This window comes from Megachile rotundata, chromosome 4, assembly GCF_050947335.1.
Source record: "Megachile rotundata isolate GNS110a chromosome 4, iyMegRotu1, whole genome shotgun sequence".
NCBI lineage: Eukaryota > Metazoa > Arthropoda > Insecta > Hymenoptera > Megachilidae > Megachile > Megachile rotundata.
The window spans coordinates 11,604,485-11,624,950 of record NC_134986.1 but is presented as its reverse complement, the minus strand read 5'-3'; the positions used below and the strand labels follow the sequence as shown (position 1 = coordinate 11,624,950).

The following is a 20,466-nucleotide window of genomic DNA, read 5'->3' as shown; positions in this document are numbered from 1 at the left end:
ACTTGAAATGTTAGAAATATTTTGAATTTAGCGATCTTTGTGCAAACTGCAACTGGTATTAAATTCAAGACTTAATTATAATTCAAGAATTAATTATAGTTCCAATATGATTTTTCTTATATTTCAACTGTTACTCAGTGTTCTCCAAACATGTAATCCAATTCACAAATACTGGAACAATCTCCTCAAAATTAAACAGTCTTAATCTAAAAATATGTTTACATTCTAATTTTTAAATCATCATTTGCGACAATAGAAGATCAATAAAAATGGAGTCAATAGAAGAAGAATTCCGCAGAGATATTTGTTGCGAGTAGAATTCAAGGTTCGTCGTCTAATGGAGCGTGTAACGATTCTTCGTTGGAACGAGAAACGTAAACCGTCGGAACCTTTAGGAACGTTTCAACATTAACATATTAACAATGCTCCATTATGCCCACGACCGTGTGTGGACTTGTGGTCGCAGAGTTGTGTTCGTCGTCGCACAATATGTACACATACATTCGAAACTTGCTTCTTGCAACACAAACATACCGGAGCGTGGGTGTACCATAACTATGCTCGTATTACGAGAACGGGTAGCCCCGAAGTCACGATCGTATTGCTCTGAAGGAGTATAGATCCTTTTTATCGTAGCTGTTTTGTAGGAAACTTGTTTCTTTATGTTGTGTTTGAATTATGTTATAATATATAATATGGATGTGTTGTTATTGTTATTATTATATAGTAAATTGTGAGTGAAATGCTAGGTGGGTTAGAGTTGATAAAACATGGGAGTTTACGCAACTGGATGAATAAATTGAATTTATTCAATTTAGAGATCATTGATTTGCTTTCGAGAATATTGGAGTTTGGGATTTTGGAATTTTGGAATTTTGGAACTTTGAAATTTTGGAAATTTTGGAATATTGGAGTTTGGGATTTTGGAATTTTGGAATTTTGGAACTTTGAAATTTTGGAACTTGGGAATTTGAAATTTTTGAATTGTGAAAATTTGGAATTTGTGAATTTGTGAATTTAGAGTTTTGGAATGTTGGAATTGTGGAAATTTGGAATTTGTGAATTTGGGAATTTAGAGTTTTGGAATATTGGAATTTGGGAATTTGAAATTTTTGAATTGTGAAAATTTGGAATTTGTGAATTTGGGAATTTAGAGTTTTGGAATTTTGTAGTTGTGGAATTTAGTAATTTTGTAATTTTGTAATTTTGGAAATTTGTAATTTTGTAATTTAAAAATTTAGAAATTTAAAGGTTTGGAGATTTGGAGAGTTGGTAATTTGCCAATTCAGGAATCGAAAAATTGAAAAATCTAATAATTTAGTAATTTAATCATTCATAAATTAAAAAATGTACAAATCTAGATATTCGAATATTTATAAATTTGTCAACTCAAAAATCAAAAAATTCCAAAAATTAAAAAACTAAAATCTTCTCACAATATCCAACAAATACCACACTCTAAACTTCCTCTAATTTCCCCACCTTCAAACTACAAAACAAGACATCAACATCTTTATAAATGCATAAACAAGACATCTCATCATCGTTCACAAAAAAATATTTGAAATAACCCTACCAATTCTCCCCGTACCAAGAAGCTTCTTAAGTAGTATGATTTTGAAAACTTCCCCTAGAATAAATCGCTCGTAACGCAATCTACGATTAAATTTTCTCACCACCCTGTACCTTTCATCTCTCCTCCGCAATATTCGTGTGTGTATCTCTTCTTTTCTTTCTTACGCACCAGCTTCTCTGTCCTCCCTTTCTACCTCGATATTGAACACCCGGTTTCATCCCTCCTCGTCTGCTTGTATTCACCCCCATGGAGGTCTCTTCGTTGCTCACCCTCGGTATCCAATCGTGTTGCTTCTCGTTCTGCTTTCTCCTGTGATACACGCATTTCTCCCTCTCTCTCTCACTCTCTCTTCTTTCTCTATCTCTGTCTGTCATTCTTCTTCTCCCTCACTCCCTTTCTCTATCTTCCTCTTTCGATCTTCTTCTCTCTCTCACTCACGTTCTCTATCTTTCTCTTTCACTCTTCTTCTCCCTCTCACCCTCTTTACCTATCTTTCTCTCTCACACTCTCTCTCTCCATGTCTCTCTGTCTCTTTTCTTCTCTTCCTCTATCTCTCTCTTTTTCTCCCTTCATCTCTCTCCTTCTCTGTTGTCTTCTCTTTCTCCATCTCTCTCTATTTCTCCCTTCTTCTCTCTCTCTTCTTCTCTACTTCTCTACTTCTCCCTCTATCTATCTCCCTTCTCTCCCTATCTCTCTCCCTTCTCTCTCTAACGTAACCTGTACGCACAGCCTCCGTACACTTCCCCCCATAACCGATTCGACCAATCGCGGCACAAGCCTTCCCTAAGAGCCGACCAATCGTAGCTAAACGCCGGCTATTGTGGATTTTTAAATGATTTTTATGGTAATGCGCGCATTTCTCGTGCACGTGCACGTGCCAAGTATTGTGCCGAGACGCAACAATACGCTCGCTGCAGACGCGGAGAGAAGCGCGTGTCTCTTCTGCTACGCTCTGCCCGAGAGCGTGTGCACAAATCGTGTAAACGGTACACAACCTATCTACATACTCTCTATAGGGTGACCTTGAATATCTACCCAAAATTTGCGGATGCTGTTTATCGTTTTTTTGGTGATGAATTGATTTGAGGAATTCGGTGTTTTTATGGGGTAATTTTGGTGGTGAGACTTCAGGGTTGTGGTAGGTGGTTAAATTAGAGAAATGGAAAAGTTCGGAAATTTGGTGGTTTGTGTTATTTTTGATGTAGTAAATTTTCAAGTCTTCAGGTTTGTAAGTTTATGAGTTTATGAATGTTTAGATCTATGAATTTATGAATTTTTAGATTTATTTTCAAGGTTCCCAGTTATTTAAATTAGCAAATTTGCCCAAATTCCAGGATGTCCAAATACCCAAATTCCAAGATGTCCACATTCATATATCTTCAAGTCCCAAGACCACAAATGTTGACATCTCTAAATTCTTAAATCCCCATGTTCTCAAATCTCCAAATTTCAAGATTTTCAAATTCCAAGATTTTACAATTTCTATATCCCTAAATTCTTAAGTCCCCAAATTCTCAAGTTTTCAAATTCTCAAGTGTCCAAAATTTTAAGATCCCTAAATTCTTAAGTTCCGAAATTCCCAAATCTCCAAATTTGCAAAACTTGAAATTTTCAAGTCCCAGATCCCCAGTTTCATATTACCAAACTACCTAAACCCCTAACTTTTCGACTCCAAGAATTCCAAAATTGCAAAATTTTTAAACCATCTTAAACTCTCAGCAGTCTCAAATTTTGATGCAAAGAAGATAAGATTCATCTTCAAATCCCAGTCCAAAACGCCAACTCTCCAAATCGTCCAAAGACTAGGTACACGACTTAATTTATCCTAGATGGCTATTCAATCTATCTACAAAGGGTTTTGAACAGGTATAGCAGTAAAATCCTTGAGAACCTTCTAAAGCAAGAGCCGTGTAATGCCTATGCTACATCTTCCTAAATACAGTTTTACCTGCATGTCTTTCTCCCTAGTTTCTAGGTCAGTGATTGCAGTATTCCTTGCAGATGAGGTTCTCACAGCACTGCAGGTCTCGAATAAGGGCACCTCGTAACTTAGAACCGTCAGAATCCTACGAAAAGTTTAATACATTCCTTATTCCAACAGAATCTTCAGAACCTCCGACCTGTGAAATACGCGAAGTTATGTAATAGAAACTTTGATGCTCAGCTTTTGAAGTCTTAATTAATTCTATACGCGAAATGTGAAGTTAAATTGAATTCTAAAAATGTGGGAGAGAAGAAATGAAGAGGAGTGACAAGCGGTGACAATTTGTATGTACAGGGTGTTAAATGTTCAAGTACGTAGATTTTGTAGCTTGTATAATTTCAGATTTTTATTCGAAGTTCTACAATTTCAAATTTTTATTCCAGCTTCTACAATTTCAAATTTTTATCCTAACTTCGGCAATTTCAAATTTTTAATCTGACTTTTACAATTTCAAATATTATATTCTCAAGTTTAAGTATTTAATCACGAAGTCATTAGGTTTTCAAATTTAAGTTCTTAAATATCGAAACTATCAAGTCTTCAAATCCTAAAGTTCTCGAACACATAATCTACCAAATCTTCAAAGTCTCAGACTTTACAAATACCTATCCCACCAAATCTTCAAATATCTCAAGATTTCCAAATCTTTGAAGTACCAAATCTTCAAGTCTTACAGGTTCCAAATATCCAAACTACCAAGTCTGCAAATTCATAAATCCCGAAATTCCTAAATATGTAACCTATCAAATTTCTAAAATTTCCAAAGTACCCAAATATATCAAGGTTTCCAAATCTCTAAACTATCACATCTTGAAGTCCCAAAGTTCCTAAATATCCAAACTACCAAGTCTCCTAAATATCTAACCTATCAAATTTAAAAAATTTCCAAAGTACCCAAATATCTAACCTAGCAAATTTCTAAATATCTCAAGGTTTTCAAATTTTTAAATCCCAAGGTCTCTAATTATCCAAGCCACCACGTCTCCAAATCCCCAAATCCCAAATCCACAAATATCAAAGTATTCAAAGTACCCTAATACTTAATTTATCAAATGTCCAAAAGTCTCAACTGTCTAACCTATCAAATCTCCAATTATTCTAAGATTTCCAAATCTCTAAAGTACCAAATCTCGAAATCCCAAGGTTCCCAAATATCCAAGCCATCAAGTCCCCAAATTCCCAAACCCTCAAATATCCAACTTACCAATTCTCCAAATTAACAAATTTCTAAATTCCCAATCCGCCGAAGTCTTATATCACCAAATTCCCAAATCTCCAAATTCCGAATCCTCCAAATCGCTAAATCTCCAGTACCCCAATTCTCCAAATCCCTAAATCTCCAGTTCCCCAATTCTCCAAATTCCCAATCCTCCAAATCCCTAAATCTCCAGTATCCCAATTCTTCAAATTTCCAATCCTCCAAATTCCTAAATCTCCAGTACCCCAATTCTCCAGTTCCCCAATTCTCCAAATTCCCAATCCTCCAAATTCCCAATTCTCCAAATTTTCAATCCTCCAAATTTTTAAATCTCCAAATTCTTATATCACCAAACCTCCAAAAATCCCAGTGTCCACCTCTCCAAACAACCATATCTCCCAGAACCTCTCCGCAAAAGTGAACTAACGTAGCAAACCGTGTATCAAAAGCCCAAATCAAGCCATGTGGTCTCTCGCAAATTCCGCATTGTTCCCGACTGTACGCGGAATCACCATGGCCGTGACCATTACTTTCCCGTCACCCTGTATAAGAGAGGCTGGTCCGAAGGGAAGGTATTGCATCTGCATGGGGATCCACTGGAGAAAGGGAGAAACAGTGACAAGGAGGGATAGTCGGGGGATCGAATGGTGGGGGGGTTAGAGATGCGTGGGAGGGAGAGAGGCGAAAGAGAGAAGCCACGTGCTATGGGAACAGGGGAATGGTTCTCTCTCGGCGGGCCTCAGTTCGAAACGGGCCATCAACGATGCCTACACACCATGGCCACACCATGACCGTGGAACAGCTCGCCATAAGGCATCGTCGTCGTCGGGTCGGTACAGTGTAGTGAAAAAAGATTTCAGACGCACAACACGCTCGGATAGTGAACAACGTTTCGCTACAACGTTGCACGTTTATTTCCTCTTGTTGCTCTTCTCGCTGCTAGGACTGGTCCACGCGAAAACAAAGAGCTCGATGGAAAATATGCTCGGCTCGGGAACGATCGATCGATCGATTCCTTTCGAGGATGCGTTGATCGTGCAGAGAAGATTCCGTCGCGGTTTCCGTGATTGGATCGACATCGACTCCGAGTGCTAACGCTGCTAGAATGTGATCTGGAAAACGTGATTGCATCTCGAAAAATCACCACGCCTGGAACATTCGCTCTATAACTCCTTGAATATCTCCTTGTTTCCACGATATTCGTGGAGAGGTTTTATTGTTTTACGATAGAAAGCTTCGGATACTTGATACCGAGGACAAACACTTAACGGTTGATCCGTTCAGAATTTGGATTAAGGATCTTATACAACTCGAGTGATCGAATGTTTACGAAGGTAGATTCAACCAAGGGTTTTGGAACTGACCAAACTTGAATGACTCGATTGAATGTGTCGATCTGTCAATGATCCTTTTGAAGGATGTCTCTATTTGATGTTTTTGAAGGAACACGTTTCTCGAGATTATCTGACTTGACCAAATGTTCTGATCGGAAGATCTGCACATGACAACCTTCAGATATTATGAAATTATTATATGTCTGCGAAGAACATGGTCTGGAATGTTCAAATGTTTCTCCAGGAAATTATCTGACTAGACCAAATGTTCCTCATTGATTGATCTGCATATGACATAACCTTCTTGAAGGATATTGTCTGAAATAATTATATGTTTCTGAAGAACATAATCTGAAATGACCAATGATAAAATAATTTATTAACTGAATGATTTTGGAGGACATCTTAAATGTTTTTCAAGAACACTTTTGAAGGACATGCTCTGAGATGTTACACTAGTTTGGAAGGATATAACCTGACTTGATGAAACTTTTCTGAGGAAACAATGTATAAACGTCCAAATGTTTCTGAAGGACTTTATCTAAAATGGCGACATGTTTTTGAAGGATATGATCTAAAATGATCAGACGTTGAATGAAATAATTTGGAGTAATCAAATGTTTCAAGTCTGAAACGATCAAATACTGAAATCTAGAATGATCAAACGTATGTAAGAAGAAAATAATTTGAAATTACCGAATGTGTCTGAAAGAAGTTATCTGAAATGATTGAATGTATCTGAATGATATAATCTAAAATGACAAAATGTATAATGAATGATATAATCTAAAATGACAAAATGTATCTGAATATAATCTAAAATGACCAAAATCTGAAAGAAATCATCTAAAATAACCAAACGTATCTGAAAGAGTAACCTAAACCGACCAAATGTTTGTAAAAGTAATCTGAAACAATCATCCATATCCGAAAGAAGCAATCTAATTATCCGAATGAAGTAACCTAAGACCTAACATTGAAAAGACCTCTGATCTAAACGAGTAAACCGCATCACTGTTCTAAAACTCTGCTGCACCATGAACAATATGAAAATAGTAAAAAGAGTTTGATGCTAATAAAAGCGTAGCATATCGCGAATAAGTTAGAATGCCAAAGGTAGTGAATCAGTGACAAAAGTGGTGTTTGGCTAAATCTTAGCTCCGCGTGTCCATCGTGATCCCGGCGAGCAACAAAGCTGCAACAAGCTAGGTTTCGTCTTTTGACGGGGTCAAAACACGCAGTCTGGTTGTTTGATTGTTTATTTACAAGCACGAGTGCGTCGCGTCGACCGGTTGATTCATCGGGACGCTTTCGACCCGTTCAAAAGTGTCAGTGCACGGGCGAAGTGATACTATTTCGAACGGTGCTGGACGAGAAGGGAGGGAAATAACTAAATCGCAGCAAAATGGGAAACAGCGGAAGTAGCAGTGGAGCGAGCAGGAAGGCGCGGAGTCTGCCAAATTCGCCGGAAGCGCACAGGTATCGTTGTTTGCTCTGTCTGCGTGTTTCGAACGTTTCTCACGAAACGTCGATTCCAGATCCAACTATTTTTTGACGGGGTTTTTCAACAGAATTTGACAGGTGATTTATGGAACCCGTCAGTTTCGAAATTTCTTTTTTTGATTAAGCTTTTGTCACTGTGATGGAGAATCATTGTATGAGACACTTTAGTCATTTTTTTACTTTATTTTAGTTTCTTTATTTTTATAATTTAGTTTCTGTTTAAATATAAGTCGCTAGGGTTAAATTAATGTGGTTGTCAGTTGTGAAATTTTTCTAGGTTTTTATTTTTGGGGCAGAAAGTATGTGTCTGGTAAGTTGGCATGCGAATCAGTAGAATTCACACTGCATCAGCTGTCAACTTTTCAGATATTTAGTGTGAATAATGAACGAAAAAGTCTATTTTGTATTTTAGATGTTTCTTTATATTTTTAGCTTAATTTTCTTACTATATTGCATTATTTTAGTGTTTGACTACTTGATTTTATTATTCCACTATTTAAACTATTTGGATATATTATAATAGTATATCTAATTATATTATTTTTGGCGCTGTTGGATGACATATTATATCAGTGGTGATATTAGACTCTCGGTATATTGCCGCAAATGGAACTACTGCAGTTGACAATGTAGAAGTTCTATATGGAATAATATATTAATTTAAATATTTGTGTACCTGAAAAGTGAAGAATTTTCAAACTTGTGAATTTATAAGAAAAATTTTTTTACTTGAAAATTTGAAAATTTCTAAACTTGAGAAGTTACAAATTGAATATTCCTAAACTGGAAAATTTGTGGATCTAAAAATTGTTGAACTTGAGAACATATAAATTTAAAAGTATCTAAACTTGAAAATCCATAAATTTAAAAATTGCTAAACTCAAGAGGTTGCGAATAAAAAAATTCGAAAACTGGAAAATTTGTAATTTAAAAATTCCTAAACTTGAGCAAATAAATCTAAAAATACCTCCACTAAAAAATTCATAAATTTAATAATTTCTAAACTCGAGAGGTAGCAAATAAAAAAATTCCAAAACTGGAAAATTTGTAATTTAAAAATTCCTAAACTTGAGCAAATAAATCTAAAAATACCTCCACTAAAAAATCCATAAATTTAATTACTAAACTCAAGATTATAAACTAAAAAAATACCTAAACTAAAAAATTTGTAAACAAAAAAACTGCTAATCTTGAGAGTAAATAAACCTAAAAATATCAAACTAGCAAATTTCCAGTAACAGAATGTCGAGTAGTAGTTCCCTGAAATTAAAGTGGAAAGTCAAAAGCCTACGAATGACACGAAACAGCATAAGTACGAAGAATAAAATTTGCTGAAGTTGAAGCAATTTGGCGAAGAGGATGCAAACGAAGCATCGTAAACGCGAGAATCACGGAGTCTCGTATAATTACACGAAGCAGACGAATAAGACGTGCTCGGTCACGATCTATATTGAGAAAAGAAAAATTGAAAACCAGATCCCCCGCTTCGAGTGCTCCTCCAACTGGCCATCGCCACGGGGCCCCGAAGACCGGTTAGACCTTGACTGCAGGTCGCACCTCGACACCTTCTGCACTCGAACCTTCTCATCGAACACGCGATTCGATGAGAACATCTTGTCGCGAACGTCTTTTGAACAGTCGATCAACGAGCTTAACAAAAAACATTATTAAACTTCTCAACTTTCTTCATCCTGATACGCGTTTAACCTCCGTGCATCCGAGTCATTTCTTCGGCCATAACCTAACTTTCTCGAGCGTTTATACCGTTAGGATAATTGAAGTAACATTATTCTAACAGTTTGCAATATATCGTTCGTTAAGTACGTTCTTTTTGTGGGCTGTTAATATTTTTTAGACTTTCGATTAATATATAGGGTGTACCTTAACACGTTGACTGTCACACTGAAGCAATTGAAAATTGTATATTTTCATTGTTAACAAATCTTACATAGTATTTTCACAATATTTTATTATATTTATTTTGGATGGTTTCAAAGAATTAATACGAGTGTTTCCAATTAGGTAAGTGAACAATTAATAATATAGATGCTAGATCTGTATAGAAATTCACGTGTCATATGTGAGTGACGTAGCAGTCAAAGAGTTAATGTGTGTTATAGTGAATAATGAATGTAATTATAGAATGTACTGTACATATAAATGTGAACTGATAATTCTGATTTAATAACAATTAACAATAGTAACATAGTGTCTAGTAATATTTAACACATGACATTATTCTTATCACATAAATTTTAGGAATTATTAAAAGAATGACAAATCTTAAAATAAATATAAAATGTGCATTACTTAGGTAACTTGAGGAGAGTACATTAATTTATTGAAAAAGGTAGTCGTGTTAAATGACTAATGTTGTAGATTATGGATTTTTTTGGCTTCGATATTAGAATGTATATCTCATAATAAAATCGTTGAGACTCCATATAGAAGGAAGTCTAATGTGAGCTGAATTCACGAGCAGGAACAGCTTAGATGGTATTAGGGGGCTGAGTTAGGGGACCCCTCTAATAATTTTTAGACATCCTACACCCTTCGAATTCTACGCACCTGGCATTCGATCGACGAAAACACAAGTTTATTTTCGAGGAACGAAAAATATGCAACGAATTTTTGATGTACTGGAGATTAGGTTAAATTAATTTCGCAAAATCGAAATTCACAAAATACCACATTTTTAGAATTTTTAAATGTTTAAATTTGGACATTTGAAAATTCTCATATTTAACAAATATTCAAGTTTTAAAAATTCCAAATTTCCAAATTCTCTATTTTCTTAATTTCCAGTTTACCGAATTCTCAATTTTCCAATTTTCCATATTAGACAAATTCTCTATTTTTCTAATTTCCATTTCCCCGAATTCTCAATTTTCCAATTTCCCATATTCCCCAAATTCTCAATTTTCCAAATTCCCAATTGCCCGAATTCTCAATTTTCTAATTTTCCATATTTCCCAAATTCTCAATTTTTCCAAATTCTCAATTGCCCAAATTCTCTATTTCCCTAATTCCCAATTCCCCAAATTCTCAATTTTCCGAATGCCCATATTCCCTAAATTCTCTAATTTTCAATTTCTCACATCTTCCAAATTCCTAAATTCCTAAATTCCCAAATTTCCAAATCCCCAAATCCTCAAATTTCTAAATTTTCCAAATCCCCAAATTCCCAAATTCTCAAACTCCGAAATTTCTAAGTTTTCCAAATCCTCAAATCCCCAAATTCCCAAATTTTCCAACTCCTAAATCCCCAAATCCCCAAATGTCCAAACCTTCAAACCTCCAAATCCCCAAAATCCATAAATTCCCTCCTACCCAAATCCCCTAAATCCCCAAATTTCCAAATCTCCACCTTCCACACTTTCCAAACTTCAAACCCCCCAACTAACCAAATGATCAAAATCCAAAATGGCGGATTCCCACATGCACCTCATACCACCATCCCAGGTACTACCATCCACTACACCATCCTCTATCATCTACATCTCAAGCATTTTCGATACCAACGTTCCCCGAACTATCGCGACCGATGAAAAGCAAGAAAAAAATCCGTTTTGCGAAATTCTGTCGCAAACGAAGGGAGCAGAGTGTCTGCTTCGTGGGAGAACCGGTCTCTCGGCACGACGCCTTTCGAATAAACTTCGCTCGACGCGAATCGACTCGATTTCCGTGCAATTCAAATGCATCCAGGTTTCTATTAAATGGCCGCCTTTGTTCTGCTTCATGCGTCCGCACGGTATCGCCGGAGTTTTATATACATACATACGTGGTGCAACACGCGACCTTTGTCGCCGACCGACGAATCTGTGATAACGGTGATAACGGATCAATTCGTATACATAGACCCTCGATATTTTTGTTGACACGAGAAAAGTGTTGCTTTGTGTACGGTGTTTTGTACAACGGGGTTTGTTTGCTCCGATTTTCAACGAGGATCGGACACAATGGTGGGTATTTTGATGTATCGATTAACGGGTAATCAATTTTTAACACGAGAATAACCTGATGGAGTCAAATTACAGATTGCTTGTTTTTATATTATAGCTCGTGGCTAGTCATTTTGCTATTTTTATGAAAGCGAGCCGGTTGTACCTAACCTTATATGTAGCTGATTGCTACGTTTGGTCATTAAAATAATGAAGGAATTATATTTTGATTTAAAATTTAACTACTGTCATTGCGACGCACTTGTGGTGTTTCTAATTGAGTGGAACTTATACATGGTGGTGGTTCTCAACTTGTCACTTATATCAAATCACTTATTGTACTGATTGACAAATTTCAAATTTGATTTTGTTCAATGTAAGATACATTCGGTTTATATTTTTCTCAGGTGATGTACATTTTTGACAGTAATCAGTTGTAATTTATGACAAGTAATCATGTAGTTTCAAAATGTACATTTAGATACTAAAAAGATACTGAAATTATTTAAGACAGGATTTTTTAACTTCTTCCTATTTTAAATTACACTGAAAATAATTTTGATGTCCAATTAATATGTATACATATATGTACATGTATATGTATATGTATGTGTACATATGTGTGTATGTATATGCACGTACATATATGTGTCTATACATATAATTGAAGAAGATCATACATATATATAATCTGCTATAACTTCCATATACATAACCTTAAATTTTCATGAACTTACAAACAACTCAATCAAAGAGTATAAAAGCAAAACTAAAAACTTGTCAACCACATTTAAAGTTATTTTTCAATAATATTAGTGCCAAAGAGTTCGAAACCGTAAAACATTGATTAATCAAGTTAGCAAATAACAACAAAGAAGTATTGAACTGCACTTTAGCCCATTAAAGGGAGAAGGGTAACGAAAGCAAAAGAAAACCGAGTAAGGGTAAAAAGGGGTGGAAAAAATGGAAGCACGTGCCATGACACGGGACACGGTTTCGAAGAGATACTTTTTCTCCCTTCCATCTGCCTTTCCTTTTCCTACATCCTTTCCTCTCTCCCTCCGTCTCTTTCTTCGTTTTCTTCCAACCAGCTCGTAAGTTGACTCGGTTTGATTTATTATTCGCGACTCGTGCGATTATTTTGTGCGGTCCTGCCGTTTCTCCCTTCGCCGGCTGCCTTTCCCTTCGAAACGCTACCTAAAATTCTCTTTATTTAGCGAACGAGTTCAAAGACATCCGAGAGACGAGTGGTGAGTCAATGTTTTCGATGTGAATGGCCGCAAAAATAGATCCGAGAGCACGTTTCTTGCTGTTGCTCTTCTCTTTATCGCCTGGTTAAATCATCGCTTCTATCACTCTTTTTTAAATATCTAATTTTGACACATCGTGTGCACTTTGGTTAAATTACGAGCTCGATGTTTGTTCGAGCGGTTTTTAAATTTGGCGCCACCGTCAGGCGCCATTGTTTAACGCACAGGGAAAAATTGCTCCGCCATATTGGTTTAAGGAAGGACTTCGCGTGGCGGAAAATTCAAATTCATTTGTACGAAGTCTATTTATTTTCAAATTACTACTCTCAATTTTTTATGTTTACATTTCTTCATTTAGAGATTTATAAAGATTTAAATTTAATGGTTTTTAGGATTTAAAATTTCAAGTTCTTAGTATTTTAACATTTCCTATCAGTTTGCTTCCAATTACGAACTTATAAATTTGTTACAAGAAATTTGTAAATTTTCGATTATAAATATATAGGTTTTCAATTACAAATTTATAAATTTATAAATTTAGAACATTTTTACAATGTTCTAAACAAAAACTTTTTTAACGAAAAGCTTATTCTGTCGCATTCTGAACGAATGATGACAACTGTGAAGACTTGTATCAAGTATAAAAGTTATAAATTGATGACGTCCACTTTTGAGTAGAACTGTACAATAAGTAATAAAACGCTTGTCCCGCGTCCTTGCGCTTCTGCATGCTGGAATAATAAGCGACGTTCTGTACGATAATAATATCGTCCGCGTGGAATAGTGGCGTCGGCCTTCCTGGTACAACACCGTCCTTTTTCACGAGATTATCTAAATTTATCCCATGCTCTGGAACAACGTGCAACCGCTCCTGCTTCTACGGCTTCGAGCTTTCTCCTTCGTGCCTCGACTCTTTCAGCCACTCGGCCAATCTGTCGGTGCCTGCTCGATCCTGAACAGAGCAATCGTGTGCTACCTCGAATTAATTATCGACCCTCTTCGCGTGAATTATCGAGTGCCATGAATACACGTACACTCGCCGGCAACGCTTCCTTTGCCTAACGACACGTGTGCAAACTTTGAATATCTCACATGGCGAAATCTTCTTTCACTTTTCAAATTTTCCGATTCTTCAAGTTTTAAATATGAGGAATTGGAAATTTGAGAATTTTGGGAAATGTGAGAAATTGGAAATTTGAGAATTTGGAAAAAGTGAGAGATTGGAAATTTGAGAATTTGGGAAAAGTGAGAGATTGGAAATTTGAGAATTTGGAAGATAGGAGAAATTGGAAATTTGAGAATTTTGGTAAATGTGAGAAATTGGAAATTTGGGAATTTGGGAAAAGTGAGAGATTGGAAATTTGAGAATTTGGAAGATAGGAGAAATTGGAAATTTGAGAATTTGGGAAATGTGAGAAATTGGAAGCTTGAGAATTTTGGGAAATGTGAGAGATTGGAAATTTGAGAATTTGGAAGATAGCAGAGATTGGAAATTTGGGAATTTGGGAAATGTGAGAAATTGGAAATTTGAGAATTTGGGAGATGTGAGAGATTGGAAATTTGAGAATGTGGAAGATAGCAGAGATTGGAAATTTGGGAATTTGGGAAATGTGAGAAATTGGAAATTTGAGAATTTGGGAAAAGTGAGAGATTGGAAATTTGAGAATTTGGAAGATAGGAGAAATTGGAAATTTGAGAATTTGGGAAAAGTGAGAGATTGGAAATTTGAGAATTTGAGAAATGTGAGAAATTGGAAGTTTAAGAATTTGGGAAATATGAGAAATTGAAAACTTGAGAATTTGGGAAATTGAAATTTGGAAACTTGAGAATTTGAGAAATCTGAGAAATTGAAAACTTGAGAAATATAAGATATTGGAAATATGAGAAATATGAAATATTGGAAAGATTTTCAGATATCCCAAAGATAAATATCTCTGCAAATATCAATCATCAAAAATCGTCAAGCAAACTGTTAAAAATAACCAGCAAACGTTTCTGAGTACCATCTGTTAGAATGATTCATTTAAAATTGGATAAACGCAAGGTGGATAGGGTTTAATGGCAAGGCATAAATTAAAACAAAGTGGCAGCGTAATTACGAAAATGATCGTATAACGAGCGTGTTACTCGAATACTTCGCATGAATGGCTAATTCATTCGCGGTATTAGAAAATATTGTGTGTCATTCGTGGATACGAGCCAAATCCAGGGCTATCTCAAAACGCACCAACGATCTTATGAATCTTGTTACAGAGAATTATGTGCTATTTGAGTTATGAAGGATATTTGATACCGCTGCCACATCACTCCTTTATTATGCACGCTTTTTAACCATTTCGGGACCGAACTGTTTTTTGCCAACATGAAAAATCTTTTTTATTACTTAGCAATTTCATTTTAATTCGATTTAAAATTTTAGATTTAAGATTTTAAATATGAAGATTTTAAAAGGTTGGACTTTGAGATTTTGGCGATTTGGGGATTTAAGGATTTATCGATCTAGGGAATTGGAGATTCTCAAGTTTTCAATTTTCCATATTTCCCAAATACACAAATTTCCAATCTCTCACATTTCCCAAATTCTCAAATTTCCAATTTCTCCTATCTTCCAAATTCTCAAATTTCCAATCTCTCACTTTTCCCAAATTCTCAAATTTCCAATCTCTCACATTTCCCAAATTCTCAAATTTCCAATCTCTGCTATCTTCCAAATTCTCAAGCTTCCAATTTCTCACATTTCCCAAAATTCTCAAGTTTCCAATTTCTCATATTTCCCAAAATTCTCAAGTTTCCAATTTCTCATATTTCCCAAAATTCTCAAGCTTCCAAATTTTCAATTTCCCAAATTCTCAAACTTCCAACTTCTCATTTTCCAAATTCTCAAAAATCTCCAACTTCTCATATTTCCCAAATTTCTGAAAATTTATACACCCACATCTTCAAACGCTCAGACCTTTAATTCCACAAATTCTCAAGAATCCAATTTTTCCAAATGTCACAACATCAAACTCCAAAAGTACAAATCTCCAACTCTCCATCATTGCGCATCCCGAGTCATAAACTCATAGCTAGACTAGCGAAAGCACATTCGGTTCCAAAAATAGCGTGATCGTTTAAACAACCGGCAAAAAGAAAACAGTATAAGCGCTATCAATTTTCCCGAAGGAAAACTTGCCAAATAAACGGTACCTTCAATTCCTGTGCGAACGTTGCTGTATTCCTTTGTTTTCGATCGTAAAACCGCTCGTTGGTAGACAATTGTACTCGGCTGTAATTAACGAGTTAACGGCAATAAATGACAGGCTTCGAAGTAACGTGTAAAATTACAGTTTTACTTTAGCGATAGTGTTACATTCCGATGTTTAATTATTTGCTTCTATTAACTTTTTACGTGTAAATCTTCTGGAAGGACATTTTACGCGCTAAACCTTTGTGGGGGTTTAACGATTCTGGCAGGTGACGGGCTCACAGTTCAGATGTTACGAATTTATAGATCTGAGGATGTGGATTTGGAGATATGGTGATTTAGGGATGTAGTGATTAGGGGATGTAGGGTTTTGGAGATGCAGGGATTTGAGGATATAGTAATTTGGGAATGTTGGGATTTGGGGTTGTGAAGAGTTGGAGATGTGGAGATTTCAAGATTTTAGAATTTGGGGATTTAATTATTTGGAGGTGTAGAGATTTGGGGATGTAGGGTTTTGGAAATGTAGGGATTCAAGGATATAGTAGTTTGGGAAAGTAGGAATTTGGGGACATGAAGAGTTGGAGATATGGAGATTTCAAGATTTTGGAATTTGGAGATTTAATTATATAGAGGTGTAGAGATTTGGGGATGTAGGGTTTTGGAAATGTAAGGATTCAAGATTATAGTAGTTTGGGAATGTAGGGATTTGGGGACGTGAAGAATTGTGGATGTAAAGATTTCAAGAATTTGGGGATTTAATTATTTGGGCCAATGTAGAGATTTGGGAGTGTGAAGATTTGAAGACATAGGAGTTTGAAGATGTGGAAATTTCAGGATTTTGAAATTTGGGAACCTGGGTATTTGAGAACGTAGCGATATGTGGGTCAGAGATTTGGGGATGTGTGGACTTGGGGATGTAGCCACATATGGGTCTAGATACTTGAGCATGTAGGACTTTGAGGATATGATAATTTGGGGATGTAGTGATTTGGATATGTAGAATTTTGGGGATGCAGGGATTTGAGGATATATTAATTTAAGAATGTGCCATATGTGGACCTTTTTTACCCTCTTTCTTCAATTATAGACTTGATACACTCTCAGCAAGAAATGCAAAAATTTGACTACCTCTTGACAAAGCTACTAGCTCCACTTACGAACATAATATGGACACTCCCTAATTGTATGCACATAATGAGGCAATATTCAAAGCTACTTACCTTAACACTTTGTCTGCCACGTCACTCACATACAGGGTGACCCATACCTCATACGAATTCATCACACACATCATTAAGAATCTCTCCTTAAAAATACCCATATTAACTATGAAACTGTACATAATACTTGAAACTGTATATAATAACTGCAATATTATAATATGAAAATATTTTGTAAAACTTGTTACAAACAAAATTACTCCCCAATGAAATTTTCATCTGCCTCAACAATGAGGCAATCAACCTGTTAATTAAAAAAGAAGCATAGAAATGTTTGTTATAGAACGATATCCAACGATAGAAGGAAAAGCGTGAATGTACACGTTCACGAGAGATCTCGTGGTATCTTTAGATCTAATTGGACGACGGATTCAAAAAATCCCGCGCCCAGTAGTTTCGAAGCAATTAGAAGGAATGTTGGTGGGTGCAACGTCGCTGATATGCATCTGGCGTTGCTTTTACCTGGCCAGGTCGAACTTAACGATGAGATTGATCCAATACCTTTCGACTGTTCAATGGGAACGATCTAGTCTACATGTAGTGAAAACTATATGTAGGAGAGTATTTTGGGAATGAAAATTTCTGAGGATGATGTTTTGGGATGCAGAGAGAAATTTGGAGGGTTTGGAAGTGTAGGGGTTTGAGGATTTGGTGATTTGGAGATGTGGAGATTTGGGAGATGTGGGGAGGTGTGAGAGTTTGAGGGTTTGATGATATCAGAGTGTGGAATTTTGAGAGATGGAGAATTTGGGAATTTTAGAATTTAGGAAGCGTGGGAGTTTGAGGATCTGGAGATTTGAGAATGTGGAATTTTGGGAGATGGGAAATTTAGGAATTTGAGAATTTGAGAATTTGGACATTTGACAATTTGGGAATTTGATAATTTGGGCATTTGACAATTTGGGAATTTATTAATTTAGAAATTTAGCAATTTGGGAATTTTATAGTTTGGAAATTTGACAATTTAGGCACTTGACAATTTGGGAATTTGACAATTTGGGAATTTGTTAATTTAGAAATTTAGCAATTTGGGAATTTTATAGTTTGGAAATTTTACAATTTAGGCACTTGACAATTTGGGAATTTGACAATTTGAAAATTCAGAAGCTTAAAAATTTAAAAATGTGAAAATTAAGAATTTAAATTTGAAAAATTAGAAAATTAGAAGTACCCACATCTGAAAACTTACAAGCCCACATATAATTTCTCTAAAAATCCCAAAGTAGTGAAAGGTTTCTCCCACAGTCCACCTCTTTAATCAAACAAATGTTAAATGTACCATTCACTTCGATTAACTTACGTAATTTTTTATTTACATCACCAATCCTCTAAATTCACTACCTCTTTATTACAACCCAGTTGTAATTCATTTTACCATCTGAAATTAATTTGTAGAATATATATGTTTTCCAAATATTATTTCTATGAATGGTACACTACGAGTCGACTTTATCTATAGTACATAGAACACGCTCGTTATGAACTCTCTCCTCTCTCTGGTGCTTAATAGACTATAGAACATGGTTTACGTGCATAGTTCTGCACTTCGCATAGATAACCGTGGATAGCAGCAAACTGGTCAAACGATTCTGCTAATTGCCGTACTTTCGAGCTTACTTTAGACCCTTCACCTCTTGCGGTCCTCTGTTCGCTTTACATTCACAGTATTACTGTCCAATGTACACATATGCACATGTACCCATATACACATATGCACATATGTTCCATTTGAGCACACACATGTGTGTATCTACACACATGTTCCATTTGAACTGCGATTGAATACTGTGCTTTCTTTGTGTTCGTGCAAATTACTCGAAGTGAAACGAGCAATGTATACGCTGCTTTCTGATAGTGAGTAATTAAAGTTCTCTGAAAAGATTGTTAATACAAGAGAAGTGTATACTGTATCATTTTTTCCATAGTTGTTAATTCCAGTCAATTATTTATGGGAACGAATTATGTTAGATTGTATTTAGTTTACATTGTGCTAGGTTAAATTGTATTCAGTTTAAATTGAATTAGTTTACGTTGAGGTGAGATTGAGCTGTGGTAGATTCATTTAATTTCAATCGGGTTATGTTACATTATATTAAGTTGGATTTGGTGATATTCAATTTTATTTGGGTTTTGGTTATATTCAGTTTAAGTTAAGTTTTCTTAGGTTGAGTTAGGTTATGTTCTATTTAAGATGGGTCAGGTTATGTTCAATTTAAGTTAGGTTAGTTTATATTAAATTTCTGATTGAGTGTAATCAAAGTTTTTTACACTTTCAACTTTTACTGCCAATTTAATACTACTGTTTAATTATACTTTTTACTATTAATATCACAAAGTAATTCACAATTAACAAAGTAATATAAATATTATAATAAAGCCAGTTGTGAATAAAATAATATATGTATAGAGACCTTGTGTGAATGTTATTTAATTTGCTATCAGTTTAGATCATTGACATACTAATAATAACTTAGAAATTTTCAGTGAATAATAATTTTTATACAAGTCTGAATAAATTAATTTATACAACTATTTTATATCTAACAAAAGTCAACATCAGTTTGAACAAATGGAGTTTAGCAATTTTGTATCTGTACATTAAAAAAAAGAAATACAAAAATAGTAAGAACACATTTCTTAACAAAAATTGAAAGGAGCAAAATTTAGCCCCGTTCTAAAATAAAGAGTTCTTACAATTTAAAGTAAGGGATGTAAACCATTTTACCGAGTTGGTTAAATCAAGTATGAAGTAATATCCCCCGACATTCTGAACTAAATTCAATACCGTATAAGTAAAGTGGCAGCTAATTGAAAATCTGAAGGAAGTACTTGTGAGACATGGTAGGAAAGCATAGGTATAAATACTATACATGCAACGAACCGTTCCCATGTTCAAGTATACCTAGCGAGCACCAGACTCGCTTGAATATTTCGCACGAATGAGTCTGACTATTTATTCGCGGTACACTCGGCTGTAACATACACTCAATTTTCAATAACTACATTTTTCAATTTATAAATTTTTACACTTTTGAACAATTAACAATAACAATTCTTCGATTCTTTGATTTTTAAGTTTCTGGAATAGCAAGTTTGTTGATTGTTTAAATTGTGGAAAGTCAAAATTAATAGATTCTTGAAGGTTTGGAATATGGAATTTCTAGAGAATTAAATTTTTAAAATACCTAGATATCTTACAGCGTTTCCAAATTTCTATTTTAACAAATTTCTACGTTTTCAAATGTTTATTTTCTTAAATTTCTACTCCCCCAA

The 20,466-nt window shown here is 35.2% G+C and overlaps 1 protein-coding gene across 10 annotated transcripts in view; it reads left to right on the top strand.

The window, feature by feature from the left end:
- The window catches only part of sick (sickie), a 295,306-nt gene that overhangs the window by 120,645 nt on the left and 154,195 nt on the right, over nt 1-20,466 (top strand). The window contains exon 1 of one of the 10 annotated variants that reach the window (XM_076531058.1): nt 5,496-7,571. The exons of the other annotated variants lie outside the window; for them this stretch is intronic. Within the exon in view, the coding sequence (XP_076387173.1) occupies nt 7,498-7,571 (74 nt within the window). The 5' untranslated portion in view covers nt 5,496-7,497. Of the gene's footprint in view, nt 1-5,495; nt 7,572-20,466 lie in introns of those variants that run through there. 10 annotated transcript variants of the gene reach the window in all.